Source organism: Caenorhabditis elegans, chromosome V, assembly GCF_000002985.6.
Source record: "Caenorhabditis elegans chromosome V".
Taxonomy (NCBI): domain Eukaryota; kingdom Metazoa; phylum Nematoda; class Chromadorea; order Rhabditida; family Rhabditidae; genus Caenorhabditis; species Caenorhabditis elegans.
Genome location: NC_003283.11, coordinates 8,712,108 through 8,736,644, shown reverse-complemented (window position 1 = coordinate 8,736,644; position 24,537 = coordinate 8,712,108). Strand labels below are relative to the sequence as shown.

The following is a 24,537-nucleotide window of genomic DNA, read 5'->3' as shown; positions in this document are numbered from 1 at the left end:
AAAATTGCTGATATTTCACGACTGTAAAGTGAACGTGATATTTATTGTAAAAAAATTACAGTGAGCAATAAACAATAAGGAATTAAACTATAGTATCTTTTTCATGATGAAATACCGATAGTCAGGAGGAAGCTGAACTCTTATTTGTGAAAAAGATTTTGAAGAGAACGAAATATAAAATAGAAATGAAATTTATAGAAAACATTACTCGAAAAGTAAAGAAGACATTATCAAGTCTTAATTATAATTAATTTAATTTAATTTAATTTAATTTAATTTATTTACGCTCGCGAGGAGACGTGGAAAAAGTTGAAGGAAAAAGAAAAATGTACACATACAATATATCATAAATACAATACACTGAATAAGAGGGATAAAAACAAAAAGAATAAATAGGAACGAAAGTTTGTTAACAGGACAGTTAGGTCAGGCGGGAGGAAATAATGTTATGTGGGTAGTTCATGTTGCAATCATCAGTTGTCAGACATCTCGTTATTCAAGATCTGATATATGTTTTAGAAACTTGGGGTTACTCAGCGTACGGTTTACAATAAAATGTTTTCTAGTTTTAGTTTTACATCTGCTCCATGAGACTTTCTTTTTGGAACGAGTTCGTGTGTTTTCAGAATATGTAAAAAATTGAGGTACGTTGAGATCTAGTTTACCATTAATCATCTTCATAATAGTTTTTCTGTCATAGATTTGGCGCCGCGTTTGTAGTGTTGTGAGCTCAAAAAGTTCATTGCGTTCGGATGCAGATTTATACTCCGGGTCAGTTGGCGAGATGTATTTGCCTTGTGTTCTACTGTATAATCGTCTAGTAAATGCTAGTAATTTAATGATAATTTTGATTATGAAAAATAGGAGAAAATTTTATTATGATATTACACAATTTATTACAAAATATATTTACTAAATAGAAACGATTAATAACAGCCTCTGCTGCTCATTAATTTTTCGACTTTTTTGGTGCTACACAAGTTCTTGAACTTGAACGGTCTCTTTTCAAATCAGGTTTTTTAGGTTGAGACACCACGCCGTCCAAGTTTAAACTGGACAACTGATCAACATCCGAATTCGAGCCTGAAATGACTTATTTTGAGATGATTTTCTTAATTTCTCTAGGAATTGCTCACTCTCAGCGATATCTCTATTTGATACATCTTCAATTGTTACAGAACTTTCTGGAATTCTCTTCGGAAATTCCAAATTAACATAATCAGAGAACGATGCATCTTTGCAAATCTTGCGTAGCCCTCCAGTTGTAGGTATATTTAAAGTATTAATACTGGAAAACTCTTTTTCAAGATTATTCTTCCAGTCACGAGAAAGACAATCTTTCTCAAGGACATTGAGAATGGGATGTAGAGAGTTTGCATGTTCACATATATTCTTCTGCAAAATTAAAACCGAATTTTTAAAACTAATTTCAGATTTTTTACCCGTAAAACTTCTATAAACAGAGCATTTTCAGAAATTTTGGAGAGTTCCCCCAGTTGATTGAACAAAGTTTCAAATGTATCAAGTAGACTTGCAACTTTTTCATGGAAGTAAATTATCTCTTCTTGTATATCATCATTTAAGTCCTGACCTCTATTTTTCAATTTTGTCCGTCCGCGTGTCTAAATCCGATTCACATATCACACAATTATCTGTTTCTTACCAAGTTTATGAAATCATCATAATAATTCAACAACCGAGTGATTGGTTTTTTGTAGCATTTCTTAATCCAGTTGCCAACTTCTTGTTCTTTTTCATTGAAATGTTGTCGTAACCTCATTCCAGACAGCCATGCTTCGAAACATTGTTTTTGATTTTGTCTCATTTTTTCCAGATCTTCTTGAAGCTCCCGCTGTAAAAACAGAGCTTACTAGTAGCTTACTTTTTTTACTAGCGATGTGCCGACTCATTTAGTATCCGGAAAGTTTTTATAAATGGAAATGTGTTCACTCACTCTTCTTTTTTCCCTTTTACGCCGAGCTTCTTTCAATAGTTTGCTGTTAACTTTGTTTTGATTTTCAAGTTTTTCTAGAAACTCTCCATTCTGTTCTTCACACTCTTTTTCTGAATCATCTTGCTCCTTTAGCTCACTCTTGTTTTCGCCAAGTATCTGGTATTTTGAAGTCATTTCATTATGTTCGTTTTCCATCTTTTGGTAATTTTCCTGAAAACAGAGTTTGAAAAACTTTGAAAAAAGATAGACTGTTAATTGATAATAACTTACGAGAAATTCATCGCAAATGTTTGAATATTCACAAAAATCTGGTTTCTTGTCATCCTCAATTGTATTTTCTTTAGTAACATTTTTGCCGACTGGTTCCAAGTCGCTAAATAAATCCGACAGAAAACTTTTTTGTGCAGAATCTTCAATTGTTAGCTCTGTCTGCAAAATATAGTGAGGAGTCAACATTTCTATAGTGCCATTTTTTTAAAATAAAAAACTAGACGGTTCACGCGAAGGAAAACACTTTCCGAATTGGGTAATTTGAACTAACTTTTTCATTGGAAGAAGAGTCTTGTAGCTCTGTTTCGACTGAAATGTTTTTTGATTCGTCTTGAAGATCAAGTGAAATTTGCATTTCAGTTGACTTTGTGCAATTCACAAATGATATGTTTATTTGCTCATCTAGTGGAACTTCTTCCTGTAATGAATCATATTTTTTGATTATTTCAAATTAAGTTACCGTTTTGACAGGATTTCCCACTGCACATTTTTCTTTTTGTGGCACTTTAATCGAAATCTCGATAATTCTTCCCTGAAAAAAAGTTCAGGTTTTCAAAAGTTGAAAAAGTTGAAAAAGTTGAAATTTTTTTTGTTAGCAACAGCCGTATATTGGACACTCTCTCATCGATTTGTTTTGTTAAATCCAGGTTCACAATTGGAAAAATAAAATATTGTGCCTACCGATTCATCTCGAATCTCCGTTATACCATGAGTATTTTTGACCAAGAAATTGAACAGATGCTCAAAAAATGAATTATTCTTGAGATAAAGGTCGTCCCAACTCTGAAAAAAAGAAAAATGTTTCGACTCACACTTGTAATACATTTTCAGCGAACATAGAACTTTAGAGTCCTGTTACTGTATTTCAGTACATTTTTTAAAATTCATTTTTTAAACTTTTGCACACTTAAAGAGAGTATTTTGATGATACACCAGAAAAAATCAATTTTTGCGAAAGCGGTCGTCCTCCTATTTTAAGATATAATGTTCCATAAAAAATCACTTCTCTGAATCGTGTTAAATCAGAGCACATCAGATGTTTTCCAGAATCCAGCACATTTTTACTGAAAATGAAGTATGTCAATTCCAAAATAAAATGTATGATATGCTTTTTGCTCTGAAAAGAAAAAATAGAAATAGAAAACAACACAAGCAATCCTCACTTCCTCACTTATTCCACACATTGGTTCCGTGTCCATTATTAAAATTATATTTGGTGATAGTAGGACAGTCGCAAACAAAAGAAAGAGGAAGAGAAAGAGATAAGAACAGTTTGAAGAAAAGAAAACTGTTCAGCTAGTTAGCGTTTTACGATGAGGAAGACATTTCCAAATAAATACAATTGATCTTTGCTTCAAACAGTTCCTGTTGCATGTTTCAAAAAAGGTGAAATTCTGAAAAGATAAGCTTGATAAACTTTGTCAATTTAAACTCGTGGACATTCATTTTGTTTAATTGCAAGGTCAAAATGTCTTAAATCTCGGAGTGTTTTCTTCCGACAACGAGTAACAGTATTTCGAAAAGAACAAAAATTGCTCAGTTTTTGAAATATAATTTGGTTCGAAATTTTTCAAAAATTTGGTTTTGGTAATTACAAATGCATTAATTGGACAAGAAATAATCAATACGAGAGGAATAATTATTTATTGAAAATGATCAAACCATTTGGTAGTTTTAGAATTCCGAATAACCACATAATCTTCTTCTCTTGCTATCATGGAGTTTCTTTTGAGTTGTGAAGTATTAGGAATTGAATTGGGATTTAAACGTAGTACTGCTGCATCCAAAATCTTATAATCTTGTTTCCCGACATTAACTGAGTTCTGAATACATGTTCTATTTGTTTTATACTAGTTGGTATCACAAACCATAACTTCAACCAATGCGTTGCCAATGTCATCACATTTAGCTTCCTGATCGTTTAGTGATTTCTTTAAAAAAAAGTGTTTCAAAATATTTTTTTAAAGTAGTTTTTTCTCACCATTATCATTTTGATGAATATCTTTCCATCGAATTCTTCTGTAAGGTTTTGAAGGAAATCGAATGCTTCAGATAACATTTTCTGAGCACTAAAAACTTTGATTGCAAATATTCTTCCTTCATTCTAAAATATTTTTAAGTTTCAAACAGTTTTTAGAGGATCAAGTTGTCACCTGAATGCTAATCTTTGTGGATTCATCAAGTTCACTCTTTGAAAATTTGATCTAAATTTACAACGTTAAAATGAAAAGATAGAAGTGAAGCACCTCATTTTTGAAGTCATCATATGATTTTAAAATTGAAACTAGTGGTTTTCTTAGGCCATTCAGAAAATCTTGCCACTCTTGTTCTTTTTCTTCGAAACGAATTCGGAGTAGAACGCACGAATGGAAGGCTACAATTCTCTGCTGGAATTCGAAACGACTTTGTTTCGCTTCTTCATCGGCCAATCTCTGCAAACTGAAAACTTATAAAGTCTGATATATTCTATATATACCCTTCTTTCCTCTCGTTTTTCTCGCAACTTTTTCATAGTGTTTTCAAATTCTTGATTTTGTTGATTTAACGACCTCTTGAGCTCATCTTCGTACAACTTGGATTCTGTGATACTTGAAGATTCGCTTTCAGTTCGCTTCAATTTAACTGGTTCCTGTCTGAAGATTTAAATTTGTTGAAACCTATTTCTGTATGATTAAACAATTTTACTTACAGAGAGTCACATTTTTTTGAAATTTTCTCTTCAGCATTTGAAGAAGTTGTGTAAGCCCCCCAGTCATCATCCAACTCTTGATTGTTTTTTACAGCTTTTGACTTTCGTTGTTTCGTTATTTCCATTTGTTCTGAAGCTCGTTCCATTTGGTCTGAAACAAATATTAAATATTAAAAAAAAAACAATTTGTTAGACACCTGCAACCAGGAGGCTCCTCATTGAATCTAAACAATTGTGAAAATCCGATACACTTTGTGAAGCTGGGTCATTGTTATTGGTTCTTTCATTTTTCTCTGGTAAGTTCGGACCCACGTTATCACTTTGGATTCTGAAAAAAAAATTACATGATAAAGTTTTGATAAAATCGAAACCCACATTGTGTTTTCAGCTTGAACTGGTGACCGCCTTTTTCTGAATTTCCTCAGAAACACCCTCTTAATCCACTTGAAGGCCCTGCAAATTCTCTTAAAAGGTGCGACGCCACATGCCATCTAGAAATTTCCACAAGATAACGAACTCACTTCATTATCAAATAAACTGCAGCAAACAGCAGTAAAGAAATCAATATTAGTACTGATGATTCTTGAAAAACGATATCAGCATTTGGGTGCACTGGCTGAACAGAAAGTTATGAAAAGGTTTTTAAAAGTGGAATAGTGTCAGAGTTGGAATTGTTAAAAATCTATTAGAACTTTGCAAAACTTTTTGGTTTTTTATTTTTATTTTGTTCCCAAAATTGTTTATCACTGTTTTTTCTGTCACTTTTTGTGAAATCGTTAATCAAAGAAAACACTTTTCCTTCAAATTTTATGGACTGTTTACGTTTTAAATATTAATATTAAACGTAGGACAATTCTATGGTTTTTTTTCTTCAAAATTGGCAAGACCTTATTAATTGGCAGATTTTGATGTCAGCATTTTTTATTTCAACAACATTGAAAAGTTTTGAGGTGATATTAGTAAGAAAATAGCTGAAACCCTTGCAAAATGTCCAAGACTGAAAATAAGTTACCAATATATTCATGGTGGAATTCGTTGTGTTTCCACTGTAATCTCCTGTTTTCTCTGTCACATTCTACAAAAAAACATGTTTCAAATTTCAAAGCGTCACAACAAACCTGTATAGGTGATGGTGTTGTGCTGATTATGTTTGGCTGATGTGTTGAACCCTGAAAGATTTTTTTTTGATATTTGTATTACTTTTAAAAAAATTCATTCAACCAGCAAAATTTGAGAAATGATCAAAATTTCAATATATCAAGAGATTTCTGGAGCTTTTTAAGCGTAGTTTCAGTTTGACCAATGAGATTTTATTTTCATGTATAGCATTAAGTCACATCATTCCAGTACAAATAAACTACATTTATTGAAAAACGAATGTTTTTGTCAAAAGACTATGGGCGATGAGAGTTAAAAAATTTCAAATGAAAATTCCACTAAATGTTTGAATTTTACAAAGTGTTAGTTTATGATGGCCATTTAAAACCCAAGTTCATTTTACAATTGAGAAAAATAAAACTGAAAAAGAAGCTTCAACAAAAATAAACATACAGAAGGCTGTGGAGTTGTCCTGAATGTACTTCCTACATTTCGCTGATTGATGGAAGGCTGAAAAATAAATTATTTCATTTTATAGATGAATCTGGCTGCAGAAATCTGGAAACAAAGAGATATTGCAAAAAATTAATAACAATAATTTTTCTTCAAATGCTCAGATCAATAAGAAACTTTTTTTCATGGCGAATGAACTTTTTTTAATGTTTTATAAAGTTATCATGCTGGTAACAACATCAGATTTTGTTGTTACCTCTTAAAATTCAAAATATACAGAACTTGTCACAAATAATAATTTTAATTCGAATACAAAATTAATCCAAATTAAAATTAAAATTACTGATTTTTCCAAATAAAAAACTCACGTTAGGACGTCGAGTTGTGGGAATATGAATGTAGTTGTTGTTTTCCAATTTTTTAGGATCGTTGAATGAAACTGGTACAGCTTTCCCAACTCCATAGTTTTGCTGTTTTTTGAATTCCTAAACTCTGATTATTTTCTGACTTTCCAATTACAAAAAAACTTACTCTATGAATGGGAGCTGTTGATTTTGCCGTTGGTGAATAAATATTTGTTTCCTTTTTTGGCACTGGGCTAATTTTTCGAATAGCTTTATAATTTGCCGGCTGGTCCAATTTCGAAAATTCTTTTTTCCTGTCGTTCTTCACTTCTTGCGATCGTTTCTTCTTTCCTTTTTTGATTTTAGGAGGGATTGGCATTTTGAATGAGAATCAAATATTTTTTATATAAATCACATAAACAAGAAAAAACTGATTGGAATCTATTTCATGTGAGAAACTACGACTAGCAAGAAGTTTCTGCGTCATTTTGACTTTGTTTGTTGTGTCTATTTCTCTCTTTTCCTCTCTACTATTTGCAATTTACTGCTAACTTTAAAACGAAATGTCAGATTCGTTTTGTTCCTAACTTTTTGTGATAGTTTTCTGATATAAATATATTTTATAAAACGGAAACAAATTGATCACACTATCTTCATACATTGTTCAAATTATGGTTAAAAGTAGAGCAAGGGTTCCTGTTCCTCTGTGTTGAGAAACTCATAGTGACTAAAGAACAAGAGTTTCAAATCTCACTCAAAGACTCAAAGACATAGACTGTTTAACTCCGATAAAAGATTCAAAAAAGAGTGAATTCTAACTATATTAATATTTAAATTTTGCTCTATTCATATATGATTTAATACTTCGGTTTTTCGGGTTTTATTATTATTTTTTTCGTTTTCTGTTAATAGGTAATAAAAAACAACTGGAAAGCAGACAACGTTTTAACTGTTTTATATTGAAGCTGTAAAATGACATAACTCCATTTGATATAATCACTTAGCCTTTAATTATTTACAAAAAATATAAAGAAAAATTAAATAATAAATCAATGCATCTGTTTAACTTCAAGCAATTGTTTCTTGATTATTGAATTCTGGGGTCTCTTCTTTCAAGGCTTCAAGCTCGTTGGTCATGTCATTCGAGTTCAGTGAGTCAAATTCAAGGTCATCCAAAGTCAGATCGGCATATCTGAAAATACTGTTAGTTCTGTAGATGTTTAATGAATAGTGCAAACTTGTTTGAAGTTTCCGGCTGAAAATTAGATGGGTTTTCAAGAGGCGGTGCAGAGCTTTCTTTTACAGATTGATCTGTCGGAGGATTTTGAGACAAATCCATGATTTCATTTGCATCTTAACATTAGAAAATTTTTTATGAAAATGCCACAGTTCTTGATAAAGAAAAGATCTTCCCAGTATTTTAGAACCAAATCACCAATTCCAAACTTAAAGATACCAACCAGATATTTTATTTACCTCGGTCTTCAGACTTTTCTCCGTTACTAGAACCATCATTTGGAAGATAGTTCGCTTGGATTATGATTTCTGAAAGGCTGGAAAGCTCAGCTGGTGGATCTGAAACTAACAAAAATAAAGATTTGTCAATAATTACTCGACATACCAGCATCATCTGGACACAATGGAGGAACTTCCGCAGAATTTGTTAGTTGTTTTTCGGGCAGATTATCTAAAAAGTATTTCCGTATTAATATCAGAATTATAATTTACCATTTGTTTGATTTTCGTCGTCTGTTTTTTCTTTTGCATTTAAATCTTCCCAAGCCACTTCATCTGTTTTTTCGTCTTCTGAAATACTTTTTAGAAAGAAACCCTTGCAATTGTTTTTTACCTCTTATTTCTGCAACAATGTTAGAATGCTCAATGCCATCTAAACAAGCTTCTTCAATAAGAAGCCTGTTATTTTCGGTCAAAAACGATCTTGTCAAATTACCAGGTTTTTCCATCGTTTCTAAATTTTGTTATGAGTGATATTGTATAATATAGGAAACATACCCTCGGCCACAACATCATTTTGTTGGTTTTGATCTTCATTTGAAGTTTCTGAAGATTAAATAAAATTGTTTCAAGAAATTAATGAAATTGTCGAACCTTTTTCACAATTCGGGTCGACGAAATTACTGGAATTCACAAACGATTGCTCATTTTCATCAGGAACAGCCACTGTTTCTTCAAATTTTGTTATTTCTTTGCGCACTTCCGAAGTATTTTTTATGTCATCGTCTATTTGACAATTATCTTCATTTTCAAGTTCAATACCTGAAAAAATTGAGTTATATTTTAATCAGTCTGAGGTAACAGAATATCATGATAAAGCTAGTCGAAAATTTGAGTTTTTCCAATAAAAAGTTTTTGTAAATCACATTTCGAAAGTTTTTGAAAAGTTTTACTATGATATGTAGAATTTTTATTCTGACTTACTTGAATCAACATCTTCTTTTGCTGTAACGTCCAAATGCGAAATTTGTTGGATTTGATCATCAGGCTTGGTTTCTTCGTTTACAATCTCTGAAAGTTAAAATCCATTTTGTATTCAATGAAACCTTTTTTGTTTCTGTTGGTACTTTGTCCATTTTGAAGAATGTTTCATACCATTGTCTATTTGACAATTGTTTTTTATTAAAAAAAACATACTTGTTATTTTAGAGGGCTCCAAATTCTTAGCAATTGTAACATCTGGCTTCTCAGTACTATTTGAGCCTAGATACTGGGTGAGTTCTACAACTGGCCTGTGAACATCGTCAAGGGGGGCAATGTCTGGCTGAACACCTTCATTTGTTTCAGAATGAAGTTTATCTAAAAAAAACGAATTCGAAAATATAAAAACACTCGAAACTAACCTTTTTGAGAAACATGCTGAACCGATTTGATCCCGGAGCTGGTTTTTTTCAATATTTCTGGCACCACAGGATCTTCTCGTGGTTTTGATGGGTTATTCATTGGTGGTAAACTCTCTTTCTTGAATTCCATTTTCTTTAATTGAACTTGAGGTTTCAGATTAAGTACATCCACATAGGTTACGCATCTCGTAGGAAACGAGCTATTGGGCATAACCGGTCGATTTTTATGCTTTGGAATTCCGTCGGTATTTCTGAAGAAGCCAACTTGAGTGTTCACGGGTGGGTTGACAGGAGGCTGGTTTGAAAATTGGACAGGCTCGCTACGAATTTCGTGAGTTCCTCTGAAATAACTCAACTATTGAAACAAATATGCGTATTCTTACTGTCTGATTTTCAGCATTTCTCCAGAGTTTTTTGATAGAAATGGATGACATCTCTTCGGCGTACTCATGATTCTGTAACTATAATACACTTTAATTTGTGAAAAGTTGAAAATATTATGTATGTGAGAAACTATACGTCGCCGACTAAAAAAGAAAGGAATGAAATTTGGGATGAGGAAGAAAACTACTTGTTTTTGTTTTGTACCGATGGCGTAATATATTGTGGTAAACATTGACGCACTGTTCAAATAATCAGAAGCAAGGTAATTGTTTATTATGTATGACCTCAATTTAAAAAAAAATAATTAAAAATGAATCAAGGAAATCGCTAGACTTATTTTTCAGGTCTATTCAAACTTGATAAGTTAAACGAAAAAATTGTAAAAAAAAATCATTGTATTTTTTAAGTGTGGGGTTCCAATATAGAAGCACTAAGAATATATGCAACGTCAATTTTAAATCAATTTTTGTAAGGATAACACTAGATAAATATTTAAAAAAGGCGAGATAAAACTAGCAACGTGTTGCGAAGGGTTGTTCCACTGCTGTTCCATTGCTAATAGTTAGTTGTGAGAGAGGAAAATGATTGCAAAATCATATGACCGCGGCGGAAAACTGGCAAAACACTGGCAATTTTTTGGGATGAGGAATAAATGAGGAACAAACAATTTATGAAATACTTCAAAGAAAAAACATGAAAACCGATGAACAAGGTGAAGCGACTTTCTCGCACGGCATAATTTTCTGTTGGCGTTCTTATTTTGAAAAAAGGCTAAAAAAGTATTGGTTGGAGAAAACATGAAAACTAAATTGATATCTTTTCAAGTTTTTCACTAAAGCGTTTCGAAATTAACGCTGGACGTGCTTTTGCCATGAATTAGATCAGTGTAATACAAACAATTTGGTATCTTACTGATAGAAGTAAAATCAGATTTTATATAGTTCACAGTCAGTGGTGCAGATGCCTTCTCAGCAACTCCAAGTAACATCTCTCCCATCATCAGAGTAAGCATCAAGTTCATAATGATTTTTTTTCAGCATTACATATGGTGTTTCTGTCACACGAAAATGTGGTACTTGAACATTTCTTTGTAACTGAGCTTTTTAGTCTTTTGTTAACATGCACATTTGTGGCCGGCTCCGAGAAACCAATCTGAATATGAAATTTTTATAGGTGTGAGCAATAAACACGCGTTGTTCGAATATTAAAATGTGCCATATTACATGCTCAAAATTCAGAAAACCACACCCTATGGCCATGCGTATCTAAAGTTAACAACATCAACTTTTAACATTTCTTGTATTTTCAGCTGTCTCTCCTTTTTAACCACGGCGTCACAGGAAAATTCTTGAATTTCCAAAAATATATAATTTCCTTCAAGTTTCCTCTTGGACGTAATTTGAAAAATTCAATAAAAGTGCATTTTCAATATGGAAAAAAGACTTGAAGGGCCTATGCGAGAGGTGAGATATCTTTTAAAATTAAATTTTTGAAACAAAATTGCATGAAGTATTGAAAAAATATTTAAAACTAAGAATAATTGGCAATTCTTGTCATGGTTTTTTTGTAATTTGACGTCTTTGGCTGAATTTATCATCACAGTTCATTGTCAATTACTTCAAAAAAAAGTCTCTACGAGTACTATTCCACATTCCTTTCAATATACTGGATCTCAAAATTAGTGGCATCAAAATTAAAATTTCAGCTCCTCTTGGATATTTCCGACTCTGAAAAAAATTGGCTTTACTATTCAGTGGTATCACTTTTTGTTGTGTCTACAATTGGTGCAACTATATTGACAATGTCTTTTTTAGTTTTATCAATACTTTTGTGGAGACATTTCAAATCGGTAGGTGATGTTGACAAGCTCAGTTCAACAAACATGAATATACTAACGCTGAAAAAATCTGAAAATTGACTCGTTGGAAATACAATTCAAACAACTTTTTTTTTAACATTTAGATGAGATTCTTCTGGTTTCTAACTCAATTAACAACATCAGCTTTTGTAATTTCTGCTGCAAATTTGTTCATCAACATTCCAGCTGCACTATCTTTATTTTCGAAAGAAGTAACACAATCACGTAAGTATTATTTGCCCACTTTGCAGTTCGATCTTGTGGGCCAGCCTAAATTTATGAACAAAGTGAGATAAACAATACAATTTTTGTTTTTTATAGGAATGTTTTATTTTGTGTCTTATATAATCGATTTTTGTCATTACTCTATTCTTTTTTCAAATTTGGTAATTGCCGTCCAACGTGCTTTTGTATTTTTTCTCCGGAATTTGACGGATAGGTTCTTCGAGTCGTTAGTTGAAAAAAAACTAATTTTAACTTTAAGTTTCTCAAATTATAGAAAAGTTATATATATTTGGATTTCAAGTATCTACATATTTGCTTTTGGTGTGGAATATGCATTAATGTTTTCAAATTGTCAATATCGCTTTGGTGAACTTGCTAGAAAATACCAATTGATTTGTGAAACAACCAATTATGCAAATGTCGTTATCACAATGACAACCCCTACCGAAGTTCAACTTGTGATTATCAAAAAAAAGTAACGTTTATAAGAATGATAATTTCAGATGGAAACTATGCTTCAAATTTTCCTTCCTTTGTCTATACTTATCATATATATTGCCATAACTGTCAAAATAATATATATGAAAGGCAGCACACTGAGCAAAAACGAAACTCTGATATTAAAGCAAGCTATTTTTGTATTTTTAATTTTTCAAGTACGCTTAATTGGTTCAAATCAAATTGGTATTTTCATTTAAAAAATTCAGGCATCGTCTTGTGTGTTTTTATTTGCTCAATCTGTTCAAATTACAAATGTTGGAGCTTTTTTAGTCAAGCGTTTTGTAAATACGGTCAGCAAAACTTATTTTTATTGTATGCCATTTTTAAACTGAATATTTTCAGATGGAAATACTTGCCGGTGCAGCCACACCTTCATTTTTCTTTTTCACATCGAAAGAAATACGGAAACTTGTTTCCACTAGAGTTTCAGCTGTCAGCTCACAAGGACCGTCGAACATACAAGTTAGAGCTGCGAGAACTTTGGAGTGAAACAAACAACATAATATTGACGAACTTCCCCTCGGAAATATTCTGATGAAAGTCGCGTTTTTTTAAATGTTTTCCTTGATTAAATCTGACTTTTTCTGTTTATAAAACTCAATTTTTCTGTGTATAAACTTTATGTACTTACGTACAGAATATCAAAACTCAAACATTAAAAATGCGACTTTAAAAGAGTATTGTTATCAGACGAGTCTTCTTCGAAAGTTTTCAGAAATAGCGACGGTTTAGCTTTTTCAAAAAGGCTTCAAAATATAATTAACTTTCTGTGGCTGTGAATTAGTTAAAGTGAAAGATTTAGTTATTCATCCAAAACAAAAAAACGATAAAATGTCTTGATATATTTTGAAACTCTAATCAAAAATTTTGAGGACCACAGTTAAAAAAAAGAGTTTACAGTACGCTCAAAGGAACAAAAATATTTCCAATTCTAACAAAGAAAAAACAGAAAAATATGGATTAAGCTCATCGGGTACTTAAAAATGTTCTTTTAAATTGCGGTTTTCAGTCCTCTGGCATGTTAAAATGCACATTTGTGGATGGCTCCTAGAAACCAATCTGGAAATGAAATTTTTATAGGTGTGAGCATCAAACGCGCATTGTTCAAATCTTCTGCCATTTTCAATGAATTTTGAGAAAACCACGCGCTATAGCCAAATTATTGCGAAGTTGACAGAGTGAATTGCCGCTCTTCTAACAATTTCAGCTGTCCTTCATTTTCAATCCCAGCTTCAGAAGAAAACTCCTTCGCTCTCCAAAAGTGACTAATTTGTTTTAAATTCAGAAGGCAACGTAAAAACGTTCGATATGTCAATTGCAGTAGTTGAAGGCCCAATACGTGAGGTAAAATATCGTTTTTTAATATTGATATGTACATATGGAAAAATTATAAAAAAATTGAATTATCTGTTCATATAAAAACTGCAATTTTTCTGAATAAATTCAAAATTTGAAACGGCCTGGACACATGTAAACACTTTGAAACATTTTTCAGCTTCTTTTGGAAATACCGGACTCTGAAAAATACGGGCTTTACTATTCAGTGGTATCATTATTTGTTGTCTCCACAGTAGTAGCAACAATTCTCACACTGTCTTTTTTAGTTTTATCAATACTTTTATGGAGAAATTTCAAATCGGTAAGTGATTTCTTCAGGTTCAGTTCGATAAACATGAGTTATCTAACACTGAAGAAAATCTGAATATGATACAGTTGAAATTACTAATAATAGTTTTTATTCAACATTTAGATGAGATTCTTTTGGTTTTTGACACAATTAACAACATCAGCTTTTATAATTTCTGCTTCGAATCTATTCATAAACATTCCAGCTGCCCTATCTTTATTTTCAAAAGAAGTAACGCAATCACGTAAGTATTCTTTGGTTTTTGCAATTTAATTGATGTGTTTTTCTAGAGCTATTTTATTTTTTTTCTTATCTTATTGATTTTTGTCATTATTCTATACTTTTTTCGAATTTGGTGATTTCCATTCAACGTGCTTTTGTATTTTTTCTACGTAACTGGACAAACCAATTTTTTGAATCGTTAGTTTTTTTTAATAATTGATTTCAAATATAAAAATTTATAATTCTAGTAAGGCAATATATATTTGGCTTGCAAGTATTTACATATTTGCTTTTGGTGTGGAATATGCATTAATGTCTTCAAATTGTCAATATGGATATGATAAAACTTCTAAAAATTACCAATTAGTCTGTGAAGCAGACAATCGCGGAATCATGAAAACAGTAGCAACGCCAGCTGGAATTCAGTTTGTGATTATTACAAAATCGATACTTAAATTAAATTTGAAAATGATTTCAGGTGGAAACTTTGCTACATATCGTTATTCCTTTGTTTATACTTATCATATATATTGCAATAACCGCAAGAATAATATATATGAAAGGAAACACACTGAGCAAAAACGAAACTCTAATATTAAAGCAGGCAATTTTTGTATTTTTAATTTTTCAGGTATGTTTTCTTGATGGGCTTAAGTAGATTTATGACACTTGTTTAAAATCAGGCATCATCGTGTGTTTTCCTATTTGCTCAATATTTTCAAATTACATATGTCGCAGCCTTTTTAGTCAAGCGTTTCGTTAATACGGTCAGCAAAACCTAGTTCGATATATGCCTTTTTAAACTGTATTTTTGCAGATGGAAATACTTGCCGGTGCAGCCACACCTTCATTTTTCTTTTTCACATCGAAAGAAATACGAAAACTTGTTTCCACTAGAGTTTCAGCTGCCAGCTCACTAGGGCCATCGAACATTCAAGTTAGAGCTGCGAGAACTTTAGAGTAACAGATATGAACAAATTCTGATGTCACGTTTGATTTTATGTTTGCCTTGATTAAAAATTTTCCTCAACGTAAATGTACTCACCCACGTACACACAAACTAAAAGATTAAAACTCAAGCATTATACAAAATATTAAGATCACAGAGAAATGAAACTTAATTTCAAATTCAAAAAATTTATGCCAATAAGCGAATCATTACAAAAAATGTTCTCGTGGAACTTCTGGCCCGGTTCAAGATTTCAAAAAGAAACTTGAAAAATAGCTAAAATCTATTCAGTAGAACTCTATTTCACGATGCTGAATAATTTTTCATTAGTTCTCGGCCAATTTACACAAAATGTCAAATAAATAACTTGTATAAAAACATTAATTCAACTTTTCAAAGCATCTTCAAAGAAAATCAGTACTTTTGTTATTAAAAACTAGTAATGAACTGATCCCCGCAAATGCGTCACAAAAAGGTATTTGGAAGTTAGTACTGATGTACTATTAGAGAAAATTTGGACAAAAACGGGATAGTTTGTTGGAAACCATTAATAAATTTTTGGAGAATGTTTCAGAAGTCTCATTGGGAATTATGTATTGGGGACATAATATTCTAAAGCAATCCAAATAATAACATTACTTTAAGTTCACAACAAAGTAGCCTAAAGACAGAAAACGTTTTAGAACATCAAGGTTTTTTTTTTCAATTTTATTTGTCAAAATTCAAATTGTTGTTTTTTTAAGGTGACCGTTTTCGTTTAAATGGTTCGGTTTTCCATTTCCATTGCTGTTGCAAGTAGACATTTTTTGACGAGATCGATGATCGGAGAGCTGAAATATGTTTTCTGTTTGAAACTTGTTATACATTTGAAAAAAAACTTACCGAGTTCATATTCAAAGCAAACCTGAGTTCGTACAAAAGTTCTTCTAAGAAAGGTTTTCCTTCTTTTTTGGCAATGTGATGGCATCTATGAATTAACTCAAATATCACTACAATTGCGGCCAACACGATTCCGACCCCCAAAGTGATGAAGAGACCAGCAACGTTGTACATGCTAAGAGCAAATCGGTCATGCTTGACCGCAGACGCTGTACTCGCACATGCGGCTCCTCTGAAATGCTCATAATCAAACAGATTGCTCATTGGCATAGCTTTTTTTGGCTCACAAAAATAGAAATAAAAACTCACTTGCTTCTCCACCACTTTGTCTTTTTCATTTCAATGATTCCACGTTTGGCATACAATAGAATTTGACGAGAAATTCGATCTGTCCATTCGGATTCTAGAAGAATTTAATGGCAAAAATTATAGAAGAACAATGAAAAAATCAGAAAGTACACAACATAAAAACTCACTTTTTGCGAGTGCGATTCCATAACCTTTTGAACCCAAAACACCTCCAATCTGAGTTAAATTACAATTTTGCTGTGTTTCATATTCCAGTGAAGTTGACTCCATCAAATATGCATAGTTCATACTCAGTGCTCTTTCGACACCTTTTCCATTACTCGTAACAAAAACGTCCTTATCTTTCATATACTGCCACATTTTCACATGAGCAGCAATTCTTGATTCTTGGAAGAATTGCATTGTCGATCCTCCGCGGATCGTTCCGTATGAAATTGTTGTCTGATTGGCCAAATCATCTAAGTTTTTGATTGGAATGTAAGGACGAGAAACCGTCAGGACAGCAGCTAAGTTTGCAGTGTAAGCCGAGATTATTACCAGGTAAAATACCCACCACGTACCTGAATAGGAAAAACTGTATAAAAAATTATCAGTTAGATTCACCTCCAAGAAGACGCGTTGAAACTGCTCTCGGACCAAAATCACATCCGCCCTTGAGCATTGTGCTCAGAACATACCATACTGTATTCCAGAAACTGTAGTTGTTGGACATGACAATTGGTGCTTCTTGGTCTTAAATTTTCATATTTCGTAAAGTATTTGAAATTTGGAATTATATAAAAAAATATGTTAAAAACTTACTTGTTGCAAAAGCTGCTGCTGGATGAGGTTCGTGTGCTGTGCAGCATGAGAAGTTCAGATTCCACTCATAGGGAGTTACGTTAGCGACGAAATACATACCCAATGTAACAGTTACTAAAAATTTATGTTGATTCAATATAGAAAACTGTGCAATCTTACTTATAGACGTTGCAATTGCTGTCCATATCTGCCATGACAATGGATTTAGGAATGAGAATAAATCTGGTTGTTGATCATCAGGAACTTTGTACAAAATACTAATTCCCAGGGATAAGAATGGTTTTGTAAAGTCCACTGCTTCCGATCTTCTATAATTTACAGTCAGTGGTGCAACTGCCATCTCAGCTTCACCACGTAATATCTCTCCCATCATTCCATCCCACGATCCATTTCCATATTTGTCATTTCCATATTTACCATCTTTAACTGCATGAATTGTGTAAGTGAATCCTAGGTCTTTGGATAATTCAGCAAGTAAATCAATACAAAATCCTTCAAATTTAGAGTTAGCATCAAGTTCATAATGATTCTTTTTCAGCATCACATATGGTCTTTCCATTATTGTTGTCACACGGAAATGTGGCTTGAGCTCGTCGGATACTTGAACATTTCTTTGTAATTGAGCTTTTGAATCTCCTGACATGTTAACATGCACATTTGTCGCTGGCTCCCAGAAGCCAATCTGGAAATAAAAATTTCATAAATGTGAGCAATAAATAAGCGTTGTTCGAATATTAAAATAAGCCATATTGCATGTCTCGAAGTTCAGGAAACCACGCACTACAGTCGTGTATTTCTGAAGTTAACAAAACCAATTTCTAACGATTCTAGTGCTTTCAACATTGTCAAAATTGTTAAAACTTTGTCTGAGAAATTTTCAAAAATTCAGAAAAATGGAAAGAAACAATATTATTTTAAACAAAAACAAAACTTTTCACCGGTTATCAATAAAAAAACTCACATCATCAAGCCGTCCGCTATATCCCAAAAGTTGAATTCTCATCGAGAAGTTACTCTTCAAAGGATGTCCGTTCAAACGTCTCAAATCCCCAGACAATCCATGTAGATCATTATGAACAATATTATCAATAAGTGATCTACCATGTTGATATTTTCTCGAGTTTCTTGAGGACTTCCTGCACAATGTTTGTGGCACATCATTCATTTGCATATGGCTTGACAACTCGTTGAACACATTGGCAAATGCATAAACAGCGTCAAAAGTGAAGACAGCTTCCATCATCTTCAAGTTCCGGCTGTTGTCGGTTTTCATTGCCCATTTCTCTGTGATATGTTCCTTAAAGTGAGAAAAATTGAACGCGTCGCGATTCTCAGTCAGAAAAGTGGAATCGACTGGATATGGCGAGATGAAACGAGCATGATTATAGCGGAAAAGTTCCATGTCCATTGTGGAAAGCTCCATATTGGTGAGCAGAAACCAGTGCTTCAACTCAATGAGTCCCATTTGAAGAGATGCAAGCAAAAAGGTGTAAGTATGTTCTGGATTCATATCAACAAGGAGGCGACTGAACTCGGAGCAATCTTTTTTATGGAGGAGACGACATTCTTCGAGTTCTTTAACTTGACGAGCTGCTTTCATATAATCTCCGTCGTGCACTTTTATTAAATAAAAACGAATGGAAGCGTACTCTTCACTTTCCAAGAGTTGTTCCAGGCGACGAATTCCTTAATCAGTTTTTATTTTTTGCTGATTTTAGACGTTGAAATTTTCTCAGCACTATAGAGAGAGAAATTTTCCTCATAGTGGTGGCGTGTGAAAAATTATAAACTTTGCGTAAAAGGAATTTTTGTTTTTGATTCTCAACACTGATATTTGTTTTGGTGTAAAGAATATAAAAATCAAAATCTTACTTTCATCACCTTCGTATACCAAAACAATTCGATTCCATCTCCAATGAGTAAACATGTCAACTACAGCTTCAAAAAGTTGTGGGCGCGGCCAAAAATCAATTTTAGACTTTCCCATGTCTGTCCTCAAATCATCGATTGCCGTCAAAAATGGAATGTCCAACTGAAATATATCAGAATTATATAAAACTAACAATATGTCGTTACATCATCCGTGATTCGCTCAAGTTGTGCATTTAAGGCAGCGTGGGAGCCACCAAGTAATGCGACAATATGATCTTTTTCAAGCATTTTGCAAGCTGAAATTTTTTTAAATTGATGCAAAATACATTTTCTGATTATTTTGAGTAACCTTTTTTGATGGCATCATAGTGATCAAGGACATCAATATATTCAATTACCAAATCAATGTCCCCATAAATACCACGCTGAGAAAGCCATTCGACAGAGTACCTAACTGCTGCCTCAATGTGAGCATCTTCTCTCTCGCGGAATATTGCTCCTGAAAGTACATTATATTTGAATTCGCACAGCGATTTTGAAATTTTCAAAATGTAACACTTTCGACTTTCATAACATTCGACTTTAATGTTGTAAAAGCCCGGGAAGATTTTACTTTTAAAAAATTTTTTTTTTTTTTATTTTTATTTTTTGAGTTTAGACTTTTTAGAGTCATTTTGAGTATTGGAGTGACAATGAATGTCGCTACTCCACCTATAAGACATCAAACTCACCTATTTTGTAGGCAATGCACGACGTAGAAAAAACATGCAAAATCGTAAAAATTGAGAAAATGTAGTTGTTATTAAACTGCATGATGCTTATTATTCACATGTTTCAAACCGATGGAACTGACTTATCTGTAGTGAAAATCGAGAGTGAAGAAGATACGAGAAAGAGTCGACGGGACACAAAACGAGGAAGACACAAAAATAAGAGCGAAGGAGGGACACAAATTGAGTTTGAAGCGGTTATGAAAATTTGGGATTCTCCGCTGAAAAGAAGACACGAAGGAGACGGACTATGTACCCGTCAAAATCAGATTTTATAGGGAGAATTGAAGAAACATCTTAGAACACGGGAAACATGTCATTTACAGGATGTTCTGGTATCTCAAAGGAGCAGTATTAGATCTGAAAAGGTCGAATTTTGATTACTTAGCGAAGGGATTCTGTCTTACACTATTTGCTCTTCATGCTAATTAAAATTAACATTCTCCATTTGATCAAATTTCAATTCAAATGTGATTTCGCAAGCTTATATTTGATAAATATCTTTTATAAGTTTGCACGAACGATTTCTGACTGAAAAGTCAAAAAAAAAGTTTAAAGCTGTTGTTAAATGAATTTTCGTGTTTTCAACTGATACCAATGTATGCTCTGACTCTTGTAATACACATTTCAAAAATCTCCCCATATCCCCTAAAATAAAAAAGGAACACAAAATGGAAATTTAAACTACCTTCAGAAGATTGAATAATGTGGCGGTGTCTTTTTTGTCTTCTGCTTCAAAAAAAAAGAACAATATGCGTGCTTCATTCTTTCTTCTGGAGAGTGTCCTCCTTTTCAAAAAATGAAGAGAGCTGCATCCAGAGCTTCAAATCTAGAGAAAAGGATACGCAGACTATGAAGAGATGGCTCCAAAGCATACTGAAAATGGGTTGTTCATTCAATTTAATGGGAAACGGAAAAGATAGTTGAAAACAAATTATTGAGAAAAAAGAGCGAAATTTCGACATGACAATGAGAAACTGAATAAATAAGGACGATTGATTTTTTAGAGAAAGAATTGTGGGATATTGGGTGAACCGTTCAATAACCAAACAATATTCGATTACTGGAAAAATGTTACTTGTTAAGCTGGCAGGATTCACCTTATTGATTGCTATCATAAACACTAAAAGAGAATTTATTGGTATGTTAAGTTGATAATATTTTGTAAGGGCTCTATTTTTGAAATTTAGGAAGAGAGATATAAAATATACTATAATACATAGTACTGATCTCTCCATTCCGTGGACAAAAAATTGTGATTTTGAAACTCACGACAACAAGTCTCTCTATAGAAAACCTATGATTTTTCGTTCATTTTGTTTATTTTGTGTTACAAAAAAATTCTATCAAAATTTTTATACTGGAAGTTCAACCCCAAGAAATTTACAAGGAGACAAAAATCTCTAACAAACCAGTCCAAACCTAAATGGAAAATATTCAGTTTTAAGAAAATACCAAAGTTTGTACTAAATACCGAAGTACCAAAACAGCAAAGGCTGTGAAATCAGAAATATATATTATACCGCTCGAGAGAGTCAAGTATTCAGAATGAAAAAAAAAAGACAAGTTACAGAAAACTCGACTTTGGAAGTGGTATCATCATCCGAGCCTTGCATCACTGATTCAAGTTCTACGACACCCGAAAATTGTGACACCTCGACTTTAGAAGTTGTATCATCATCGGAGCCTTGCAGTACTGATCCAAGTTCTACGACACCCGAAAATTGTGACACCTCGACTTTAGAAGTTGTATCATCATCGGAGCCTTGCAGTACTGATCCAAGTTCTACGACACCCGAAAATTGTGACACCTCGACTTTAGAAGTTGTATCATCATCGGAGCCTTGCATCACTGATTCAAGTTCTACGACACCCGAAAATTGTGACACCTCGACTTTAGAAGTGGTATCATCATCGGAGCCTTGCAGTACTGATTCAAGTTCTACGACACCCGAAAATTGTGACACCTCGACTTTAGAAGTTGTATCATCATCGGAGCCTTGCATCACTGATTCAAGTTCTACGACACCCGAAAATTGTGACACCTCGACTTTAGAAGTGGTATCATCATCGGAGCCTTGCAGTACTGATCCAAGTTCTACGACACCCGAAAATTGTGACACCTCGACTTTAGAAGTGGTATCATCATCGGAGCCTTGCAGTACTGATCCAAGTTCTACGACACCCGAAAATTGTGACACCTCGACTTTAGAAGTGGTATCATCATCCGAGCCTTGCATCACTGATTCAAGTTCTACGACACCCGAAAATTGTGACACCTCGACTTTAGAAGTTGCATCATCATCGGAGCCTTGCAGTACTGATCCAAGTTCTACGTCACCCGAAAATTGTGACACCTCGACTTTAGAAGTGGTATCATCATCGGAGCCTTGCATCACTGATTCAAGTTCTATTACATCCAAAAATTGTAACACCTCGACTTTGGAAGTGGTATCATCATCGGAGCCTTGCAGTACTGATCCAAGTTCTACGACACCCGAAAATTGTGACACCTCGACTTTAGAAGTGGTATCATCATCGGAGCCTTGCATCACTGATTCGAGTTCTACGACACCCGAAAATGGAGTCATTTGACATTGAGTTCTACCTTCCACTTTCGTGGCACAATAATTCATATACAAGCATCCGAAAACGATAATTCATTTCCAGAATGAAGCATTTGTTAATTTTTCTGTTTTTGTTGGAAAGTTATTAAACAAATGGTTACTTTTAACTAACATTTCGTAAATATTTCGGTAATTTTTCCGTGTCCAAACGTCCGAAAATTGATTTTCAAGTATTGATCTATTGGTGATTGAGGAACCCTAAAAAAACACAACTTTGAAATAATAAGAGAGATCGATATTTTGAGGCCACTTTGAGCATGAGAAAGCAATTACCACCCATAACTTCGCTACTTGTATTTCAAGGAGATCAACTCGGCTTTTATGAAAATCAAACGAATATAATCGAATGAAAATATTCATAAGTGTATTCGTCTACTTTAAAGTGCTCCACTTTTGTGGTTGAGCTGTTTCAGGGTCCTTTTTAAAATTTCTTTTTGAGAAGATGTGGTTGTATTTGTTAAATTATTTTAAGTTTATAATAGACCAAAATACTGTGAAAATTTAAAAAAAAAAGGTTTTTCCGAAATAGGTGCATAACAATTTTACTTGGAGAGTGAGTGACGTTTTTGAAAGCTGCAAACTTTAAAACAAACAATACATAAATTTTTGCTTTCAATGACAAAGTAGGCGTCGGAAAAGTTGGACACGGTGTTTGAAATCTTATTAATCACGAAAAATCCTACTCAGATAACATAGAGTCACCTCTAATTAGCAGAAACCCATTTCTAATTAGCAAAAACGGTAAAAACCATTTCTAATTAGTGGGAGATCATTTCTAACTAGAAAACCCAGAAAAAACCATATTTCACTCATCGCATGGTCATTTCTAATTAGAAAAGCTACAAAAAACCATTTCTAATTAGCGCGGAGTCGTTTCTACTTAGCCGTGCCAGACAAAGCCAATTATAATCAGCGCGGAATCATTTCTAATTAGCAATGGCAGATAAAGTCTATTCTAATTAGCGCGGAATCATTTCTAACTAGCAAAACCAAAACAAAAAACAATTTCTATTTAGCTTTGTATTCGATTTATCGATTTATTTTATTTTTATATACACATTTTTTATCAGTTTTATTTCAAGTTATATTGTTTAATTCAATTTTAATTATGTGTTGTTTGTTCGAATTTTTAAACCACTATTAATTATTTTGTACCAAAATATACATTTTCTCGTTGAATTCTTTTCTACCCAGCTTCCTATAATACGTAATATTTTTCAGATTTATTTTTTCTCCGTTGACATCGCCACTGCCGATGCCACCTCTAGCAAGAAGCGATGATATATGGGGAAAGAAGAGGACTGTTAAATAACTGTTTCATTTTTTAACTTTTAACAAAAATAAAATTGTTGATTTTTGTTATACTGTGTTATATCGTAACATAGAGAATTTCTGGGTGAGTGTGTTCCGTCGCACACTATAACGACGCTCACCATCCCCGTCTTGATATTATGAAAAATAATCGGAGAAAAATACCTCTAAAATCCCGAATCTCCATGACAAACAACTCTTATATGTGGAACATTGTGCATTCGGAAAAGCAAAAATCACTGTCTCCGTTGTTTTTTAAACTATACAAGATTTTCTAACAGTTATAGTGGTTGCCATGAACTTTGTGAAACCTGCTGGAAAATCGATAAAAAGTTTTCAACAATTGACAAGTAATTACAATGTTTTATAATTTGAGTAACTTGAGATTTATCATTTTTCCTTAATCCATTCAAATTTTTTCAGTTAATTTTCAGATAATTTTCAAAATTCTAAATATTGATTTGCTTTGATCTGAGAACGGCTAATGCAAATTTTTCTGCATATTTGATGAACTTATATGTGGTCACATTTAAATT

The 24,537-nt window shown here is 33.0% G+C and overlaps 6 protein-coding genes and 1 non-coding gene across 10 annotated transcripts; 3 read left to right on the top strand and 4 right to left on the bottom strand.

The window, feature by feature from the left end:
• Window positions 1-859: 859 nt before the first annotated feature.
• On the bottom strand, window positions 860-3,539 carry ZC196.4 (Death domain-containing protein). The gene is made up of 12 exons (NM_001359788.4): window positions 3,519-3,539; window positions 3,388-3,488; window positions 3,228-3,341; window positions 2,906-3,007; window positions 2,685-2,756; window positions 2,496-2,642; window positions 2,225-2,383; window positions 1,955-2,164; window positions 1,664-1,852; window positions 1,443-1,622; window positions 1,137-1,395; window positions 860-1,083 (listed from the first exon to the last, which is right to left on the bottom strand). The coding sequence occupies exons 2-12, from the start codon at window positions 3,421-3,423 to the stop codon at window positions 950-952; spliced, it is 1,602 nt and encodes a 533-aa protein (NP_001346704.1). The 5' UTR covers window positions 3,424-3,488; window positions 3,519-3,539; the 3' UTR covers window positions 860-949.
• Window positions 3,540-3,849: 310 nt separating this feature from the next.
• ZC196.5 (DUF713 domain-containing protein) lies at window positions 3,850-7,245 on the bottom strand. Its single transcript, NM_072847.6, has 15 exons — window positions 6,996-7,245; window positions 6,833-6,949; window positions 6,465-6,521; window positions 6,032-6,082; window positions 5,926-5,988; window positions 5,435-5,529; window positions 5,289-5,366; window positions 5,111-5,241; window positions 4,914-5,064; window positions 4,701-4,857; window positions 4,471-4,656; window positions 4,378-4,428; window positions 4,206-4,328; window positions 4,093-4,155; window positions 3,850-4,047 (listed from the first exon to the last, which is right to left on the bottom strand). Exons 1-15 carry the CDS (start codon window positions 7,185-7,187, stop codon window positions 3,868-3,870), a joined length of 1,695 nt encoding a protein of 564 aa, NP_505248.1. The 5' UTR covers window positions 7,188-7,245; the 3' UTR covers window positions 3,850-3,867.
• A 442-nt stretch (window positions 7,246-7,687) lies between these two features.
• On the bottom strand, window positions 7,688-10,117 carry droe-8 (dietary restriction over expressed; the record flags this gene model as incomplete). 2 transcript variants are annotated; one of them, NM_072846.8, is made up of 12 exons in its annotated part: window positions 7,688-8,000; window positions 8,047-8,161; window positions 8,285-8,383; window positions 8,430-8,495; window positions 8,537-8,614; window positions 8,658-8,777; window positions 8,822-8,869; window positions 8,918-9,085; window positions 9,248-9,334; window positions 9,461-9,622; window positions 9,667-10,007; window positions 10,050-10,117. In NM_072846.8, the coding sequence occupies 12 exons, from the start codon at window positions 10,115-10,117 to the stop codon at window positions 7,877-7,879; spliced, it is 1,476 nt and encodes a 491-aa protein (NP_505247.2). In that variant the 3' UTR covers window positions 7,688-7,876. The 2 variants fall into 2 exon arrangements, with proteins under 2 accessions (NP_505247.2, NP_001300295.1); NM_001313366.4 differs by lacking the exon at window positions 8,047-8,161 and having other exon boundaries at window positions 7,748-8,000.
• ZC196.9 lies at window positions 9,468-13,275 on the top strand. Of its 3 annotated transcripts, NM_001359786.3 has the most exons (10): window positions 9,468-9,537; window positions 9,676-9,771; window positions 9,824-11,513; window positions 11,756-11,899; window positions 12,013-12,133; window positions 12,230-12,359; window positions 12,408-12,591; window positions 12,637-12,789; window positions 12,841-12,924; window positions 12,977-13,275. In NM_001359786.3, the coding sequence occupies exons 3-10, from the start codon at window positions 11,481-11,483 to the stop codon at window positions 13,121-13,123; spliced, it is 996 nt and encodes a 331-aa protein (NP_001346703.1). In that variant the 5' UTR covers window positions 9,468-9,537; window positions 9,676-9,771; window positions 9,824-11,480; the 3' UTR covers window positions 13,124-13,275. The 3 variants fall into 3 exon arrangements, with proteins under 3 accessions (NP_001346703.1, NP_001256105.1, NP_001346733.1); NM_001359787.2 differs by lacking the exons at window positions 9,468-9,537; window positions 9,676-9,771; window positions 12,230-12,359; window positions 12,408-12,591; window positions 12,637-12,789 and having other exon boundaries at window positions 11,354-11,513; window positions 12,977-13,239; NM_001269176.4 differs by lacking the exons at window positions 9,468-9,537; window positions 9,676-9,771; window positions 12,230-12,359; ... (1 more) ...; window positions 12,637-12,789; window positions 12,841-12,924 and having other exon boundaries at window positions 11,299-11,513; window positions 12,977-13,264.
• Window positions 13,276-14,384: 1,109 nt separating this feature from the next.
• On the top strand, window positions 14,385-15,447 carry ZC196.8 (G_PROTEIN_RECEP_F1_2 domain-containing protein; the record flags this gene model as incomplete). The annotated part of the gene is made up of 6 exons (NM_072844.2): window positions 14,385-14,505; window positions 14,552-14,681; window positions 14,732-14,912; window positions 14,962-15,114; window positions 15,167-15,250; window positions 15,301-15,447. The coding sequence occupies 6 exons, from the start codon at window positions 14,385-14,387 to the stop codon at window positions 15,445-15,447; spliced, it is 816 nt and encodes a 271-aa protein (NP_505245.2).
• Window positions 15,448-16,130: 683 nt separating this feature from the next.
• Window positions 16,131-20,150, bottom strand: glr-5 (GLutamate Receptor family (AMPA)). Its single transcript, NM_072843.7, has 12 exons — window positions 20,025-20,150; window positions 19,643-19,792; window positions 19,498-19,589; window positions 19,294-19,453; window positions 18,383-19,107; window positions 17,581-18,103; window positions 17,422-17,535; window positions 17,224-17,352; window positions 16,788-17,180; window positions 16,621-16,714; window positions 16,315-16,543; window positions 16,131-16,262 (listed from the first exon to the last, which is right to left on the bottom strand). The coding sequence occupies exons 1-12, from the start codon at window positions 20,104-20,106 to the stop codon at window positions 16,155-16,157; spliced, it is 2,799 nt and encodes a 932-aa protein (NP_505244.1). The 5' UTR covers window positions 20,107-20,150; the 3' UTR covers window positions 16,131-16,154.
• On the top strand, window positions 16,905-16,925 carry 21ur-15085. Its single transcript, NR_069106.1, has one exon.
• Window positions 20,151-24,537: the final 4,387 nt, after the last annotated feature.